This window comes from Mauremys reevesii, linkage group 1, assembly GCF_016161935.1.
Source record: "Mauremys reevesii isolate NIE-2019 linkage group 1, ASM1616193v1, whole genome shotgun sequence".
Lineage (NCBI taxonomy): Eukaryota > Metazoa > Chordata > Testudines > Geoemydidae > Mauremys > Mauremys reevesii.
The window spans coordinates 134,021,919-134,042,089 of record NC_052623.1 but is presented as its reverse complement, the minus strand read 5'-3'; the positions used below and the strand labels follow the sequence as shown (position 1 = coordinate 134,042,089).

Sequence of the window (20,171 nt, the reverse complement as noted above, 5' to 3'; positions counted from 1 at the left end):
AGAGGGCTATTTTTGGTTTAACTTATCCCCTTTCCCAAATAAGCTATAGAAAAAAAATTAAAATAAAAAAAAAGCATTTTTATACTGGTATAAATGTCCACACAGAGAGTTATACTGGAATAACTGTATCAGTTTAAATTCAAACCCTGGGTAATATCCAAAACTGCTTTCCTGTGCTGACAAGGCCTAAGGCCGTATGCTTTAATTGCCAGTGCTTTGCACCTTGTGTAGTTATTTACACCTGTCCAAAGTGAGTGTAAAATGGTCCCATTTTGAATTGGCAGATTGCATACCACTTTGCATTCACTTTGCACAGGTAAGTGACCAAACAAAGTACAAGTCAGTTAATAATCAAGCTACGGGACTATATTATACTTTTTACCAGATGCAATACTGAGACGTTACCTTGAAACTCTCCTAAAACTCCTAGAGTTTATGCTGTTGCCTCTTCAGATTTATCTTAAGTATCTTAAGAAAAGAGGTGGCAAAAAGTTGGCAGAGTCCTGAGCAAACTGGATAAAGAAATGCAGTAGACACATCAAGAAACAGACTATGACCCTGGGATCTCAAGCTATATTAACAGTATTTCAGCTGTTCCTCAAAATTTAACTTATCCTCTTGCCTCAAATTTTTGCAGCATCAGTTCTTCCTAAAGTGCTGGCCAAACCCGAGAATCTATCTGCCTCTTTCATTGTTCAGGAAGTAAATATTACTGGTCACTTTTCATGGAAGATATCAAAGGCAAATCTTCATCAGCCCATGACAGGTTTTCAAGTCACCTGGGCAGAGGTTACTACAGAGAGCAGACAAAACAGCTTACCCAACAGCATCATTTCCCAATCACAGATACTGCCAGCAGTAAGTTTGTTTTCTTTTTATTGCTGGGGGCATTGCATGTTTGTGTGCATGGCTAATTTTGTATTTTTAGTCATGATTTAGCTGCCAGGCACCATGTGTGTCCGAGCAGAAAATGAGTTCACTTCCCCCCCTTGTTTGGGATACGTCTCCAGAACAATTACTCATCTTGATGACACATCAAACATTGTAATGTGTGTGATTGTCAAATTAGCAACCATATTTGAGATATGCTTTAATGAAGGCAAAGATCACCTAGGCAGCAGAAGAGATTTTTCTTTTGATGATCAGGCCACGCTGTTACTGGGATAGTAAGGATTTGTTAATTCTTTGATATCCAGGATGGGAAACTTAGTGGGGTTACCCTGAATGCAAGATAATTTCCCTCTCCTTTGTATTAACCTTCCCTCCGCTCCAGGTGAATATGTGCTTTGTGGAAAATAAAGCTCTTCTCCCTTTTCTGCAAATTTGTACCAAGGTATAAAGGGACACACCCTCACACTGACCGAGAGGGGACTAACAAGTTTCTCTGGGCCTGTTCAACACTAACAAGATGCAGGTGTGAGACTTCATAGACTCATTGAATCTCAGGGTTGGAAGGGACCTCAGGAGGTCATCCCTGTTCTACTGGGGTGGATGGGGGGATGGGAGCAAGGAGCTTAAAAGGGAAAAGCTGCCTCAGGAAGGGCTGCGGGAAGAGGGAAAAAGGCTTGCTGAGAGGGAGACAGCAACAAGCCTCATTGCTCCTGAAGATGCACAACCCAGCCGCAGAGCAGCAGGCTCCACGGAGAAGCTGGAGGTGGACCCTGTTTAGACTAAGCCTAAAGGGCTGACTCAGGAAGACTGCCTGAGATCCAGGTCATCCTTACTTCTCTTTAATTTCCCACAGACTCCCCTGTCCCAGAAGAGAAGAAAGAGGGGAGGGAACTTTTCTTTAGTTTGTTTGCAGGGCCAACGAGGTGGGGGGGAAGTTGGTAAAAATTACTGGGACCAGTGGTCCAGAAGGGAGCCTGGGGCCTGGCTTCGTCAGCCCTGTTTAGACGATCCGCCCTTGCTGGGCGGCCCAAAATTTTTTTTTCACTGGGGCCCAAACCTGCTCTTGGCAGCCCTGTTTGTTTGCTCCAAGAACCCCCTTGGACATCTGTGAGGAAGTGAGAGAAAGACATTGCAAGGACCTGAAGCAGGGTCTGGAGGGAACTTGAGGGGATCCCTGCCCCCCTTACACGGACAGTTAAATAATGGTAATTCAAAGTAGAACTAGATCTCTGTTCATATAAAGTGGGAGAAGATTTAACTTGCACTGTTCCCCCTTTTCTTTGCAAGGGCTCCAGTTCCTCCTGTGGTGGTAGCAGCAGCAAGCAGGAGGGAGGCCATTCAAGAGGTGTTGCCAACTCCACCAGAGGCACAAGTTGCCACTAAGCACCCTGGGCCTGATCCAAAGCCCAATGAAGACAGTGGTCTTTCCATTGACTTCAGTGAGCTAGATCAGAACAAGTGTGCTGCGCATACTTTAAATGCTCTGTCTGTTGCCTGCCAGAAGAAATTGCTGTGCCAATTCCTAGAATGCTAGGTGTAGCTACCAGGTGGAGCTTACTTTGTGTTTGTTCAGTGTTTGGTTCCACAGACATTAGTTTAATGCCACTAGTTCAGTCCTAGGACTAGTCAACTGGATGGTTGTCTGGTGATTCAGCAGCCCAAACGAACTTGGGAAGAAGTTGAACTGAAGGTCTGATTCTTCACTGCATTTCCTTGAGTCATTTATAAGTGTGCATTCTCATTTGGAAGTGTTTTACACCTAATTTGCACTTATTTGTCTGACTGTAAATGATCGCACAAGGTGAAAAAGCAGTGAAAAGTCTGGCCCAGGGTTAATTAATATTTCAACTCTCTCCACTTCAAAAATGGGATTAAAAATTCGGGGCCTGTTCATTAGCCTGGGTAGCTGAGTGGATCTATACTAATTTTCACCAGCTGAGGCTTTTGCCCTTGACTCAAAAAGGCCATCAGTTTACAAATCAATGGCAACTAAAGACAAACATTGGCTTCCATAAAATATTTTATGAGACCTACAATGTACTTGTTATCTGAAAAGTAAATAAAACCTAGAAATAAACTCCGTTCATGACACTGACACTTTAATTTCAGGAAACTGACTAGAAAATTGAAGTTGGAAGTATCTGGAAGTGGCATAAGTTATCCTTAACTATAGGGAAAGCTGTATTTTAAGGGATGGGGGAAAAATTTCCAATAGATGAACTCTATGGGTATGTTTACACTAGAAACGTTACAGCTTCAGGGCTGCAGCTGTGCCACGATAGCACTGACTCTTACTACAGTGAGAGAAAGGGTTCTTCCATTGACCTAGCTGTGTCTACACTTGGCTTAACTACCTCTTTCATGGGTATGAATGTAGCTAGGTTGACCTAAGATTTAGGTGTAGACCAGGCCTGAGAACTGCCTTTATTTCAAATTCTTGCTCTACCAAGTATTTTTGATACCAACTCTTTAGGAACATACTAACCAAACCAAAAGAGTAGTGAACTACATAATAAATGTATGAAATCATTAAAACAAAATCTTAAGAAAATAATCTGTGGGAGTTGCAACACAATTTTAAAACAAGTATGTATGTGAGAAAGAAAGTATCTACTTAATGTACAATGTCTTGATGGAGCAATTGTGTCTATTATTTCTGGTAGACATAAGAATTTATTCCATTCATATATTTTTAGGATCATTATGTGCTGACTGTCCCCAACCTGAGGCCATCAACGCTTTACCGATTAGAAGTGCAAGTGCTGACAACAGGCGGGGAGGGGCCAGCTACAATAAAATCTTTCCGAACACCTGATCTGCTGCCATCTTCACCATATAGTAAGTGTTGTGACCTGACATAAAAGTATTTGCACTAGGGTACGTGCAGAGAAAGGCACTTAAAACATTGTCTACTGCAACAATTAAAACAAAGTTATGGGATTCTACTGCTCTAACCCTTTATACAGTGAGCAGTCTTAAACTGTTCTGTTTTTAGAGATATTATGGATTCCAGGGATAGTCCCTATAATTAAAATGGAGAATCCTGCTGGAACATTTAATGGCTCTGAAACCAGAATGAACTTTTTAATTGCATCCACTGTATATTTACCACACAGTTTTTGTTGTTTTTCCCCCATAAATAAATACATATAAAGGGTAAATGAACCCAATAATTTTAGAATATTTAGCACATGAATAATGCTATTGTTTCTCATAATCATTTTCTTCCCTCTAATGTAACACTGCAAATTTGCACCAAGGCTTAGTAGAAACAACAGCTAAAAATAAAAATAAAAATCAGAGCCACAAACTGTTAACCAAGGGACATTCGTAAATACTCTGTTATGATATCTAATGATCAGTTACACAAATATTGGTTCAGGTTAAAAACAAACAATCTGCCTATTTGGTATTATAGGCTAAGATGGTAGCTCAGATTATCAGTCTCTAAAACCTGTTAAATCCAGGGGTGGAAAAAACTGCAAAAAGGTAGTTTAAGTGATCTGGCGATATTATCTCAGGACCTCAGGGTCATGTTGGGGCCATTACAAAGTATTGTAGAAAAGAAACTACACATGTGTGGCACAGCCGGTGCATTGCTTTGTGAGAAATCTATGGATAATATGTCTGGGATACAGAGGTGCTGTAGAGAGAAATGCAAGTAGTAAATAATTGGCTGAATTTAGGAATTAAGGGTTCTACAGTGATCGGAGGTTTAGAATACAGGGTATCTGACTTCTTGGTTGTCTTGAAATCCAGACTAGATTAGAAGTGATCCAAAGCCTGTACTGTGTCCTGGCTTTCTGTTGACCTATATGCACATATTTCCATGTGTCCAGATCTCTCCTCCCCGCCCCTGCAAAAAAGGTTCCCATGACAATTGGCAGTGTCATAGCAATGGAACCTAAAGGACAAGGTTGAGGAGCGTTATTAGAGCAGCATGGGAATTTTGCACTGCACTGCTCATTCTGTGCATCTTCAATCCTAAATATGATCAATGCATCACCTAGTGTGAGCACTGAAGTCACTTTGAAACAAAAGAATGGGAAGTAATTTCTAAGGTCCTGATCATCCCACTGCACCAGACGTATCCACCAAGGAGGCTGGAAGTGCCATGAAATTCCCATCAGAGTTTCCAAGACATTGTTCTCGCAGCAGGAGATGAGGAGACTCAAAGGCAGAGGTGAAAGTAACTTAAAGGACTTACCAGTACTCCAGAGTCCTGAGTGGGGCGTGGCCTCAACCGGAAGAGGTGGGGCCTTTCAAAATTTAAAGGTCCTGGGGCTCCAGCTGTGGCTGGGAGTCCCAGGGCCTTTTAATCATCTTGGAGCTCCCAGCTGCAGAAGGGGCAGGGCTCCGGCTGCCATGGAGCTTCAGGCCCTTTAAATCACCACGGGAGCCCTGCCGCCCCTACCCCAGGGCAGCAGGGCTCGGGCAATGATTTAAAGGGCCCAGGGCTCCGGCTGCTGTGGGGAGCCCCAGGCCCTTTCAATCCCCGCTGGGGCTCTGGCTGCTGGGGCCCTGGGGCTCCGGCAGCTGGGCTCGGGCAGGGATTCAGAGGGTCCGATGCTCCTGCCACTGCGGGGTAGCGGCAGCAGGGCTCCGGCAGTGATTTAAAGGGCCTGGGGCTCCAGCCGCTGCAGGGAGTTCTGGGCCTCTTAAATACCTGCCCGAGCCCGGCTGGCAGAGCTCCGGCGGTGGTTTAATGGGCCCGGGGCTCCCTACAGCGGCTGGAGCCCTGGGCCCTTTAAATCACCGCCAGAGATGCAGGTCCAGTCCGGCACAGTGTACTGGCTCTTGCCGGTACACCGGACCGGCTTACTTTCACCTCTGCTCAAAGGAAGAATTTATATTGCTCTGTGAAAGAATGGATTCCTGAGATCCTCCAAGAGTGTCCACCTGCAGATCCTATGTCACTTTATTACTGCTCTGCTGCTTGTGCAGGCAAACAGCAAAGCTATGCTGTTAAGAACTCTCCTACCTAGTGTATCCAGAACCCCACTAAAGGGGCATCCACAAAACAGAGAGGAAAATTATTGGTTCTTCAGACAATGTTAATTTTGGGGGGTATTTCACATTAAGTGTGTAGAGGGCTGATGGGCAGATAGTGTATAATTCCACCAGCGCCCCCTCCCCACTCTGTGGATCTGGAACATTCCTGGCCTGGGACGGCGAACCGCGGCCAGTGGGAGCTGCGATCGGCCGAACCTGCTGACACGGCAGATAAACAAACTGGCCCGGCCCGCCAGGGTGCTTACCCTGGCGAGCCGTGTGCCAGAGGTTGCTGACCTCTGTACTACGGTGATGAGGGCCTAATTATTTTATCGTATATACAACAAGGGTTAAAGTGGTGCATACCCTTTCTTCCTTACTTAGGACCTCACCTGAAACAGCACCATCCACATCACTACAAGCCACCCCCAGAAAAACACTAGACTACTTCAGATGATTAAACAAATAACTGAGAGAAAAACTGAGCTCCCACAAGAAGACCAGAAAAACACACATCTGTAGGAACAATGAATCAATTTTTTCCAGTGGAAGTTATCATCCTGTATGATTTGTAGCTACTTCTACATAGTTTAAGCATGAAGACTAGTATATGTACCAGTGCCAGGATGAAATGTACAGCAACTATCATGACAGTACAACCCCTATTTTGCTAACTGAAGATTGCATCCAATTCAACTCATCTGAGAAAAATCAAATATATGTTTGTTGTAATAACATTTTGTTTCCTAGGTTTAAAGTAGATTGAAGGGGTGCAGTGAATAACAGAGGGTTTTGTTTTGCTAATCTTTATAACAATATCTGATACATTGTTCTTTTATATATACATAGCTTTGAAAGCCAGAGGCCAGATCTTCAGCTGGGGTAAATTAGCATCTCTCAGTTGAACTCAGTGGAGCTGAGCCAATTTACATCAGCTAAGCCTATACAGTAAATACAGTTTGCCATTAAAGGAGATCTCCATTTACCTAAAATAAGTGCACAACCAGATAAGTAGGAATAACAGATACATACAGTTCAGCCTGCAATGGAAACTACTATTAACTTAACAACAACAAAAGTAGCTGTATTTTCTTAGTAATATATCTATATTTTGTGTGGAAATGGTATCATGAAGCTCTCTCCTTAACAAAATGTGTTAACAAGGGAGATTTTCAAAGGCATAAATGGCAGCTAAGTGCCTAACTTCCATTGATGTTCTATAGTAGCTGGACACATGCCTTTGAAAATCTCCCCCAATTTTTTTTTAAATATATATATTGAAGGGAACCCTGTTTTTTCCCTGTTAGAGAGCGAAATAGTGAATGTTCACATTTTAGACATGAAAATTCCAAGGCACGTGTTATGTTACTTTGGGTTTTTTTTGGCTTTTTGATGTGCATATCTATTTTCCCCAAGGATCTTTTGAACAGCAGAATGGATGTGCTGGCTACATGGTACTCCGCTCATAGAGTTATGTGACAATACATTGATGTCTGGAAGTCATTGGTTTGTAATTTATTTGACTGCATTTTTCAAATTCAGGCATGAAGGGTACCCTGTTTTTTAACCATAAGGGAATGCAGATGACCTTATTGTTCAATGTAAACAGGAAGAGTAATTTGCCACACAGAGAGACAGTCTTTAATAGTAAAGAGAAACTGCTTGGCTTTATAATCAGAATGATGGAAAATTTGTCTCTATACACTGTGGCCATACAAATAATCCTGATGACGCAACCTCATGTCCAAAAAATTGCTGTCTCTGCGTTCTCATGTGCAGATTCCATTACACATCTTTAAATGAGAATAATACATCTCAAGCTTTCTGTAACTTGAAATTGACAAATAACTTCATGGAATCCCCCAGCAACAAGCGCCACAGAAACAAACAAACCCAAATCTGACTACAGATAAAGTTTCTGTACTCAACTTCTTCCTCAGATACCCTCTGAGGGGGAAATACTCCTTGTCAAAACAACAATAAATATTCTGAAGAACACCAAATAAAAAGATAACATAACTGTGCTTGAGACTGAAATAAAATGGTTATGCTCAGTATACCATAGCACAGAAGAAATTGAAATACAGATCATCTGCATTGAAAAGGTTTGACTAGGCTGATGCTGCCAAGAGTCAAGAGCCCCATTGCAATTTATAACTAGTTTGTTCATTTAGTTTTTCCAGTATTTGAATATTAAAAAAAAAAGACAACTCAGAGATTATTGCATTAATTCTGCCATTCTCTTTCTATTTTCCCTGGTACCTTTTTGATATATGCACCCATGGAGCAAGTAACTCCACAAAGCTGTCTTTAGGGTACAAGTCTTGGGCCTTGGATAGTTACTTCACAAGGTATTAAGGTCTGCTCATGCTTTGGAGCTACAAAACAAACAAACAAAAATGAAAACAAAAAGCAACACATACCATAACTTCTCTTCCCTATTACATAATGCAAGCAAACTTTGAAGGGAACTGTAACTGACAGGTCAACTATTTTCACTCAGCTGAAATCTGACATGCATATAGGTACACAGGTCTTCAGAAATAAATTACTAAATCTATGCAATTTGAATAGGACCAACTCATGGCACCACTTATACATTTAAATTACATAGGACATAAGTAAGGCTAAGAAAGTGCTCTAGAGTTAGACTATGACACCTAATTCCCTGAGGCTTCTCTGAAAACTTAAGTCTAAATTTTTTGGCCAGACTCTATTCTCTGTAGCGCTGGAATAAATCTAGAATAAATTGACTGATGTTAACGAAGTTATGCTGAATTCACATTGATGTAACTGAGTGCAGAATTTGTTTCTCTGTCTTTTTGAAATCCAAGTTGATGACAAACCTTGGATTCAAGAAGATAGAACCTGGCAAATTAATAGCTCTTGATTATTATACGATAGGTCTTGATTGTTGAGTGGAATGCCATATTCCTCCAAATGGTTTGAGCTACTTGCTAGATTTGTTACTTTTTCTTAATTGGATGTTTCAGGAAGAGACTAAAGTTCATTAAAATATTTATAAAATAGTCTGGAGGTTTTTATATATTTATATAAAGGTAAATTATTTATTATAGGACCAATCAGCCTAACTCAGGCAAAACTGTCTTTGAAGAACTGCTATTGAGTTTTGCCTGAGTAAGGCCAGCAGGATTTGACTCTTTATATCTTGGAGATAAAGGTGAAGGGCATGGGAGTGGAATGAACAGATTATGGTTTATAAACAGATGATTAAGACATTAATCTTGTTCTTTAATAATCAGTTTCTCAACTCAACATTCAGCTATAGGAATTTCATGGGAATAAATTATCCTGAAATCTTAAGAGTTAACCAAACCATCAACACATGGGGAATTAAATGATATTTTATTTGTTCTTAAATACCAGCCATTTTCATATAATTATTTGAATTTAACATCATATATTTGAAGACTTTTATGCCTAGATCCAGTGGGAGTTAGGCACCTCAATACCTTGAGGATATGGGTCTTAGTGTCTAATTCATAAATCCTCATTTACTGAATTGTACAGGGTTAATTACAGTTAACCTAATTTGACTAGTCTAAATCATGCTAACATTGCATTCAGCAATGGAGTTCGAAATCACTACTTGAGATTTCTCAGTAATCAAGATCAAATATGGATAGTGGGATATTTCTAGGTACACTGCACTTTTACACCCATATATTACTAATTTACTTATCATACTATTCTGATTGATTTATCAGTTAAATCCTGGATGGCATACATTTTGTTTGCTAATGGAAAATTATAGGATTATGCCATTTTTGCTCTAACATTTTTTATGCATTTGAAACAATTTTTTCATTGAATGCTGTTTAAGAATGAGAATTTTTTTTCTTATGGCAGTTAATTTTTGAGTGTTTGATAGAGCAGAGTAAGGACTAAAAAATATTTTTATCTTAAAACTTAAAAGGAGAAAGGTTGAACCATACTATTATGGGTGCCATGTGGTATTCACTGGGAATATGGTTGAAGGGGACAAGAACGTCTTACAAACAAAAGGTCTGAACTGCAAGATACTAAACAGCCTCAACTTTCATAGCATTCATCTGAAGTTGAGGGCATAATGCAGCAACTCCCCTGTGGCACTAGTACCTTGCAAGATCACGCAAAAAATCAAAGAAACACTGGTCTGTTCTTCCACCATTAATGCAAATGGGAATTTTACCATTGCCTTCAGTGGAAGCAAGATTGAGGTTGAAATATTCCATGGGCCTAATCTGAATTCCTTTCCTACCCAAGACTCTCACTGAAATCAGTCAGAGTTCTGGATATAGAGGCCGTGCTTCAGGAAAGCATTGCTATTCAGGACAGAAATTAAGTGCATGCTTAACTGCATTGATGTTAATAGGACATAAGCACATGTTTAAATTAAACATGTGCTTAAATCTGTCTTGAATAGGAATGGATTTAAGCATGCCCTTAAGTGCTGTCCTACATCAGCGCCTTAAAGAACATAGGATAAGGCCCAGACTGTTTTAAATCCCCTGTACAACACTCTTAGAAAATTTATTTTTGCCCTATGTATCTGTAAAGGTAGCTGTGATATTGACTTATTTATTAATTCCTTTTCTTTCCCTGTATGCCAAGTATATTCTAACATTTTTATCAGTACCTGTGAACATCAATTACTATAAATACTGTTATGCAAACTTGTGCATTGTAACCCGGAATCTGATGCTAATAAGCTGTTGCATGTAGTTTAAGTAAATAAATAAAAACTTTATTTAAAAATGTAAATGAATACCTGCAGATGTGGATGATGGTTATATTTGGTTTTGCATGCCCAAACTCATTGTTCAGTTATAGGCATGAAGTGTAATGACTGTCTTACCTCTACTGAATATATTAGTAAGGTACAATTTACAAAGTAATTAACAGAGGTCTATATGTGAAATAATTTTTCCTTTTTACTTAATTATATTGTAATGCAGAGATGACAGAACTACTTATCTGTTGCCCAAATTGGCTGTAGAAATTATGTTCCTATAACTGTCATTTAAAGTCAATATTTATTTATGTATGTAATACAGAAAGGTTGATTTTTGTGTATGTGTGTGTCTGTCATGTTATTTAGAGCAAAAATGCTTCTTGTAAAAACATTTTGTAAAAAACAAATGTAATTGTAAATAGAGTCTGATATTCTGTTACTCAGTATTTTCATGTTTAGAATTTGTACATACTGTTTAAGTAATAAACTATCCTTCTACATGGAAATATAGCTTTATTATCTCCTGCAGAAAGAGCTTATGCTTTTGCTTCTATTAATTCCTAGTCTTATCCTCTTCTTTCATAAGTCAGCTTCAAACTGCATATCTTTTCTGTGTCCATGTGTCTCATATCAGGTTCTGGAGAATGTTAATAAGAAAGCATCCTATTTTAATTAAGTATTTCAGAGCTTGACAGTCATCACCTCACAAGGCTTTCATCACATTTGAAATCATTATTCATAGTGTCGAAGTTGAAACCATTAACACCAACTTCTGCGGTATCGTGATTTTTACTTTTGGAAGTGGTCTCAAAAATCTCATACTACATTTGGATTTCACATGAGTACATTCTGAAACAGTTACTCTCCAGCTATAATCCTTCAGTGGAAAAAAATTGACAGTGTTTCTGTTTAATATAAGAGAACACAGTGACACTATTCATTCACCTTTGCTTTTTACAAATGGATAGAGGAGGAAGAAGTTAAAATGTTACCAATTATAAACCAATGGCTTGACCCTGCAAACTTTCCATGTATGAAACTTCTAGTGAAATAAATTGGAACTTCATGAATGACAGGCTTCTGAATTTGATCCCATTTTCCCATTGTTAAAATTATATTATTTTAATTAAAGCAAACATCTAGCTTACTTCAATATCAGGGAAATCCGCTGATGTGCCGTGGTGGTTTGTTTACCTGCAGTGTCCGCAGGTTCGGCCAATCGCAGCTCCCACTGGCCACGATTCACCGTTCCAGGCCAATGGGGGCTGCGGGAAGTGGCGTGGGCCGAGGGATGTGCTGGCCGCCGCTTCCCAGAGTCCCCATGGGCTTAGAAGGCCGAACTGTGGCCAGTGGGAGATGCGATCGGCCGAATCTGTGAACGCTGCAGGTAAACAAACCATTCCGGTCCGCCAGCGGATTTCCCTGATGGGCTGTGTGCCAAAGATAGCTGGTCCCTGCAATAATACATGTTCTGCTCCACAGTCACTTAGGGGAGATGATGTTATTGTTTCCAACTAAGAGTATATCAATGATACGTGTCAGTAAAGGTACTTGGATAGTATGATGGGGGGGGGCGGAGGGAGGAGAAGGAGGAGAGGGAAATAAATACCTACATAGAGGAGAAAGCAATGAGCTGTTATCATTTATCAGGTTTTTCTGCAACTATTATACACAGACTGCATAAAGGATAACAAATTAGAATCCATTCAAACCCCAGAAAGCTCTTCTCTTAATAAAGATAAAAGCTCCATTGCATTGCAGTACCTCATGAAGAAAAGAAATTTTTACTGCTCTTTTCTTCTTTTTACAGGTATTGTATTGTCTTCATCTAGATAAATGCCAACCTCCCTGAGGAAGGCCTTGAGCCAAAATACTGGCCTTTATCCACTCCCTGACAATACAACACCTGTAAAAGAAATACACTGTGAAGTGCAGTGAGGGCATAAGATTTGAAGTTAGGATGACCAGATAGCAAGCGTGAAAAATTAGGACAGGGGGGTGAGGGGGTAATAGGAGCCTATATAAGAAAAAGACCCCAAAATTGGGAAATCTGGTCACCCTATTTGAAGTGCAGTCAAAGCGTAAAATGCCAGTTGATTTGATGGAAGTGTGGTTCAGTGTCTCCTAGTAGGACTACCCCTGTTTGCACTATTTGCAACAGCCTCCCTTGTTTGAAGATTTGAATATTGGCCACGCTAACAGCCTACATTAAAATAAATAATTAAAGATTTGGGAGGTGCAGACTGAAACTTGATGCAAATATTTCATTAAGAGTGCAACATGCTTCCAGACCTGAACAATTTAGGATTACATGCTTTAAGAAATTTTCACCTATGATGAAGACTCATTCATGAAGGGAGAACATTAAATGGACAATTCTAGCTTTTTCAGCAGCCAAGTTTTTGATTAACTGATGCCTCAATGGTATATTCCTGTTGAATTAATCTCTCCTCAGTTCTTCAAAGCCTATGCTTTCTCCAAAGACATTTTCTCCATCTCAAATGCAGATCAACTTTTGGAATATCTAAATATTGTTCCCAACTTCACCCAAGGGAATAATTTGTAATAAATCATATATTTGATGGATTAAACTCTTTTTTCCCCCTATTTTCAAGTTGTCTGGGAAAAGAGTCTGATTTTTCTCAAATTTATTGATTCAAAATATTTTGTCAGATAATTTCTACAAATGATTCTAGTTTTGTTGATGACCACGAGAAAGTAGTTCATTGCAAGTAGCCAATATTCTAATTGAACAACTGAGAAATTTTGTTTAGACACATAGGGTCAAGTTGTTGGCTAATATACATGGTCAAACCCCATTGAAGTCAAGAGAGCTGTGCCCCTTTACAAGAGTAGAAAACATGGTTTAGAGATCACACAGTATGTTTGTTTCCTCATTGGGGTAGGGTGTGTGATGGGTGCCTCCGCCACGCAAGGCCTGAGTGGGTAAAAAGGACCAGTTAACCCTGTGACCGGCTACACCTGAAGAAGAGTCAGGGTTGATGAGCTTTAAGTGATAATGAAGCCCAGCTGGGCAGAGGCAGGCTGATCTGCTCTAAAATCAGAAAGTCATGTGTAAGAAGGGGGATGCAGCACAGAAGGCTTGAAGTCACACTCTGGGTTTAGAGAGGGAAAGAAGGAAACCAGGGGAAAATAGAAGCCCTTGGATCCAGGAAAGGGTGTACCCAGATGTGGGAGAGAAGGAGCCTGATAGAGGTGAAGTAGGAAGTAGTCCAGGGGGACAGCAGCATAGTTTGGGACAGTATGCAGACCTTGGCTGCTGGATGTAGGATCCCTGGGCCAGAACCTGGAGTAGTGGGTGCACCCGGGTTCCCCTACCAGCCACTGGGGAAGTGGCACAGAGTAGGCAGTGGATGGGAAGACTGCCTGAGATAGTCCTCCAATGGAGCTTTGATTCCCTGGAATGGGAGAACTATAGTGACCTGGCTGGAGGACCAAGCCATGAAGAGGGAGCACCCTGAATGATGAAGAGGAAGCTACCTGACTCCAGAGAGGGCGAAAGAGCAAGGCCATGGGATGAGAAACCAAAGGAGGGGCATTGGACTGGTTGTGAGCTAATCCCCGATGAGCCACAAGGAGGTACCCCAGCGGTGAGTACTGAACCTTGTGACAGGATCAAGTTTCCAATGTGAATATTCACTGCTAACAAGTCTCTGCACACAAACATTCAAAGTGAGGTTCAAAATCACTTTTCAAATATATTCTGTAACATTTGCTTTCAATTTAAACACCACAGAATCTCTGTGAGTATGTCTGCAAGTATTACCCAACTTGTTAGCAAGTGAGCAAAAACAATAGCAGCAGAATTCCTTTCCTGTTTGCAATAACATTTGTAGGAAACTGCAGTATTCACTCAGCACTATGCCCCACACTTCTAGTCTACCTTGTGCATCAGCTTGCTTTTTGAGTTTGCACTGAAAGCTTGCTGCGGGAAGCTAATGCTAATTCTTATAAGCCCCTTTTATAGTGTCCTTACAGCCCAGTGTTCTTAGAGAACTAAGAATCGTGTGCAGTTTTCCTTCCTGGAGCAGAATTCTTGTGTAGGTTTCTTGAATTTGGCTTACTGCATAGTATTTTGCTTATTGGCATAACCTACTTTATTGAAGGGCCTAATCCACCACTGAGTTACTGCAGTTTTACAGTGGTGAGCCAGCCCCCATAATCCTGTAAACTCCACTGTCTTTTTGGAGTCTCATTTTGTGAAGTTTGTGCTAACAGCCCACAATTGTTTTTTTCGCTGAACTTCACATTAGTGTTTTCTGTTGTGGATCAGCTTGAGCATTCTGTTGTTGCTGGGTTTGAAATGTAAGGACATTCCTGAGATAAATGCACTGTAGCACATTCCAGCTGTCCTATTTAATTCTTTTATATTTCTCCTGTATGTTACTTCAGCTTTAGAATTCCAATATATTTCCAATAAAGAAAATAAAACCATTCAAATAATAAATCCTCATTCATCTAATGTATTTCATAAGTGATTTAAAGAAACTGTCCTCTTAGCACAGCAATTTTATTTTTACTTGTAAAATACAGCTAGTACACAATATTTCATGTCAGATCCGCACTTACAGAATATGGCGTTATTTTGTTATACTGGCTAACATATTTGCTATCAGTTTGAACGGTAGGCATGCAAGCTACAGTAAATTGTTGAAAGTACATTGAAACATATTGAAATGGTAGGTGTCAACGATGTCTGTAGATTGGCAAACACTGCAAGAACCATAAATTATACTCAGGTTAGTTTAATACATGACCTAGACTGCAGAGCAAACTATTTCCTGTTCATCTGCAGAACAGGAGACATGGATGAATAACAGAGACAGTTAGATGGACAGATATGCAGAAAGAGCAATATAAGCTCTTGTGCCTGGACAATATCAAAAAGCACAAAGTTGACATTTCTTAAATCATCTTTATATGTTTGGTTTCCCATTAACTATTAATGCATACTCAGACCTTTCCAGGAGGTGTCACATTGATTATTTGTATTTTTGTTCCATACATTGAATCCATAACAAGAAAGGAGGCTTTTGTTTGAGGGGTTTCTGATAATAGTTATCCAAACTCACCTTGGGAATCAGACAACAGCAGTTGTAGCAGTGTAATTCTACAAGTGTAGACACTTTATTTACTTCACTTTGGGATGTTTTTACATCCTGCAATTCAAGCTATGACTGCAGAAAAATAGCAAATTTCAGTTCTAAGATCTACTAGCATTTTTTTACAGCCATGATTCTTGTGAAGCCTTCCATAGATTGATTAAGTCAGTATATTTTTAGTAATAACTGTCAATATTCATTAAGGAAGTTTGTTTTCATATCTTAGCTCAATTCTAAAGCAGTAACATAAATTTTTACTCAAAACCTTGAGCCAATTAATTGTGAAACAATTGAACAAAAGAAACTGAAAAGTCAAATGGTTTAATTTAGAAGTGAAAGTATGAGTTTGAGTGTAACCAAATATCCATGCTCACAGTGCCAATAGAATTGGATATGGAAAATAGTATAGCACACCATGAATGATTGTGTTGTCGTTATGGACAAATCAAATGACAAAAAACACAAAGTAACTGCCGTTGAAGCAAAAGTATTATGGACTCTTTTATTCTTAGTGTTAACAGAACTTCAATGAATTTACCAGAGACTGGGCTGAAATCATGGTTCCACTGACTTCAGTACAGCCTGCATTTCACTCTTGATCTCACAGAAAATAAAACTTGCAGACTTTACCTGTAATTTTTCTCTTGGCTTGCAATGCACAGTAAGCCTAGACTAAAACAGTGTGGCGAGCTGTGCAGCCAAGTTTCCAAAGGAACCCAACCTTGTACGGCAGGCTTGTGAGATGGGGCATAGGTTGGAAGCAGGTTTGCTGTTCCATTTTGCTTACAATAAACATTATTAACATTTCTGAAGGATATCTTAGAGTCTCTCCCCACTGACCATCACTAACTAAAGAGCTATACAATTGTTCAAGAATTGTGGTGAGGACAACCACATAGGTACTGCCACGGACCAATGGTTATCTAACCAATACCAGATGCCACAAAGGAAAATGAACTACCCTCTCCCATGCAATCCCAAACACATTGGACTTACCTGTGCAGTACTATAACTAGAGATTTATTTTTCCAGGCACCTGCTGATGATCATCCAAACAAGACTGCACTGAGTCACTTAGGACTTTCTGGAAAAAATATTAGGGCAGCAAAAAATGCTGACTGAATGACCAATGAGCTACGGAAATAAAAAGAAGGTTTAGCTATTGATGACAAGTAGCCACGAAAATACTCTTACAAGGTGGCTAATCCTGATCGGCTGCAGCCTAAGGAATTAGCCAATACTTTACCACTGACAATTATTTTTGAAAAACCATGGAAAACATAAAAATAATGAAAATAAAAACAAACCATCTACTTAGCATAGCCACTATCCCCGGTAAACTAATTAAACAAATATTGATGGGCGGGGGGAAGTGCTAAATGTCAGGTTGATAATGTAACTGTGAACAATATGATGCTAAAATCTCCAAAGAATAGACCTTGCCAGGTGTAAGTGTTTGCTCTTTTTGATAAAGGAGAAGTAATAGGTGGGAAATAGCAGGATTTTACCAATCATTTGACACAGTGTCTCATACAATCTCACTCAAAATTAGGCCAAATTGGGTTAGATGTGGGCATAGAGATATGGACTGCAAAATGGTGTATGCACCATAGAGTTGTAGTGAATTAGCAGAAAGTAGTTAGAGTAGTACTGCAAGTATCTGTGTTAGGTCTGGTATTGTTTAGCATTATCATTAATGATCTAGAGGAAGGATTAAACAGAACAGTGATGAGATTCAAAGATGACACTAAATTGGGAGGAAACTGCCAGCAAATATGCACAAATACCGTGTCACCTTCCCTCTGTAGCTACTACAGGCTTTGTACTGAACCAGGCAACTGATCTTTACTCTGGGCTACTAACTGATCCACTTTGGGACTACAGATCATCTCTAGTAAAGTCTCCTTGCAAATCAATCACCTCTACCCCTGAATCAATTTTAAACTTAAAAGCAATATTGCAAATCTTGAGATTAGCACCCCAACTTGTCCATGGATGCTGGTTTTGGAAACAGATCCCAGAAACCAGGCATCACTCATCCTTGGGTGGGTTATCTCAACAGTTTCTTTGCTTTGACAGAATCTCAATGTCCTTTTATTTTTCCTTTACATTCCTGTAAATGCTTCCACTAGCTAAACCAACCAAGTTCCCTGTGTTCTCCTTTGCTTATACCAACTGTATTTCTACCCTGGGAAGTAATATCTCCTAAGAAGGATCTTTAAGGTGATTCTTTATGCCCCACAGGAATTCTTTCTATGCTTATTTTTGAGCCACTTCCCTCCTACTCTCTTGCTGGATGATCTGCATTTTTACTAGGTCAGACAGTCATGCATCTATACCAACAGTTTCAGAGTTAGCGCAGCCATTAACTTATATATATATATATATATATATATATATATATATATATAAAAGAGATTGTTTAGTAGTTGGGATAAATATAAAATCTCAACTACTAAACAATTTCTTAATGTTCCTTACTTACTGATACCAAAGCCACATAGCACTTCTTTGATTATGGCTCTTATAAATGCATATACTCTTTCTCTGGCTCTCTGTATCCTCTGGTCAAAGCATACCTGTTTGTGTATTACATACCCATTTAGAATGGACTACTAATAAGGTTTTTAAAGACTGATACCATAGTTCCTCTTATTTCCTTCCCCAGCGAAGGTGCTTGATCTATAAATATTATCTTCACTCCCCACTGAATAACTTAATGAGGTGATTTGTTCTTCATCATGCTGTGTTAAGCTTTGTTTCTTCAGTATCTGCTGAAGTGCTCCTTCCCCTCCAATGATTCTGCGAGTTTAATAAATTAATGTCTCATGGAGGGTTGAACATCAGCTTATTTCCCCCCCCCTCTTATTTATGCCAGTTGAAAATTATTCAATTCCTGACACCATATCATGTGAAACATGGTAAAGAATCACAAAGAGTCTTTATCTTCGAACACTGAGCACACACCTTTAGATAAAGGAAGACTATATTATCCCTTCAACTACTCTTTCTGAGATTTTCTGCCTCATTGTAGAGCTTCTGCTTAGAACCTTCCCATCCCCTCCTGCCTGCCTGCCAGCGACAGCTCCAAAGAAACAGTGTATATATTCTTGCAATCTTTGTACAGTAAATCAGACAAAAGATTGAATCGATAATATGAGACATATTATTTGAAATTTGTTGTAAACAGGACTCTGTCCTTTAGGTCACTTCCTGCACTTAGTGTATGTTGACTCAACCTACTGTGAAAATACACTATTTACAAAAACATAGTTTCAGGAAGTATTTCAAGAATGTATGTTGAGCTTTAGTTATGCAAAACCTTATTACCAAAGATATGTATTTGCTTTTATAACCGCTTTACCCAAGGGTGGCCAAAGTTGTTGGGTTTTTTTAATGTTCCATCAGTGTTTTAGCTGTGGTTAGCAGTGATCCCCTGGTATTCCCAACCGCAAGCATTCACAATTATGGCTCAGACTGCCCCGACTGAAAAATCCAGGGTCTGGCTAAAACAAATCAAGAGATTGCAAACATATATACAGGCTGGATTCTTTATATTTGCTTTCTGGTTTATGAGCCTTTAAAATTCATAATTTGAAGTTTTTCTCCACAACCATCAGTAACTAGAAAGTTATTTTAGAAAAAGAAAGCAAGCTGAGATTCTCCTGTAGTCAACCAATTTCAAGAGCTGGGACTGCAGAAAAACTGCTAAATATCACAAGACTTGTGACAAAATTGAGACAGTTGGCAACACTTGATCTCTACTATGTAACTTATGAGTTAGGTGTGCTAGTATGTGGGGGGAGGGACAGTGGAATGTCACTGAGCAGTGCTGCCAGGCATGTCAGCTCAGGGAAGCAATGCACTTTGTAGAGCTCCTTATTCTCCTTATTGCTTGCCCAAAGAGGGCAGTATCTTCTCCCAGCTAGTTGCTGCTGATGATGACAGCATGTGTGTGAAGGTACCAGGAGGGTGGACATTCTCCCAAGCCACTTACCAGGGCCCAGGGAAAGCCCCACATTTCTAGGAATACCAGGGATCCTAGAGATCCCTTTGCCATGGAAAAAGGCAGAAAAGCATGGAATTTGCATTTTTACACAGAATCTTCAGTTTTTACATTTTATGAAAAAATAAAATATATACAGTAGAATCCTGTTTATCTGAGCCTCCATTATCCAGTTCTCTATATAAACCAAACCGGGACTCGCGCTATCACCCCCAGGCAGTGGGGCTTCAGCTGAAGCCTGAAGCTCACCACCTGCGGCTGACAGTGGAAGCCCTGCCACCAGGGCAGACAACCTGAGCCCCGCCACCCAGGGCTGAAACTGTCAGCCCCAGTTCAGTTAATACAGAGAGCCAAATAATGGAGACTCATTTAATGTGGGCTCTACTGTATATCAGGAAAACATTGTGTTCAATTGATGCCTATA

The 20,171-nt window shown here is 39.9% G+C and overlaps 1 protein-coding gene across 1 annotated transcript in view; it reads left to right on the top strand.

The window, feature by feature from the left end:
- Positions 1 to 11,040, top strand: part of ANOS1 (anosmin 1) — a 177,755-nt gene extending 166,715 nt beyond the window's left edge. The window contains exons 12-14 of the mRNA XM_039520579.1: positions 638 to 858; positions 3,588 to 3,729; positions 6,268 to 11,040. Of these exons, the coding sequence (XP_039376513.1) occupies positions 638 to 858; positions 3,588 to 3,729; positions 6,268 to 6,326 (422 nt within the window). The 3' untranslated portion in view covers positions 6,327 to 11,040. The remainder of the gene's footprint in view (positions 1 to 637; positions 859 to 3,587; positions 3,730 to 6,267) is intronic.
- The last annotated feature ends 9,131 nt before the right edge of the window (positions 11,041 to 20,171 follow it).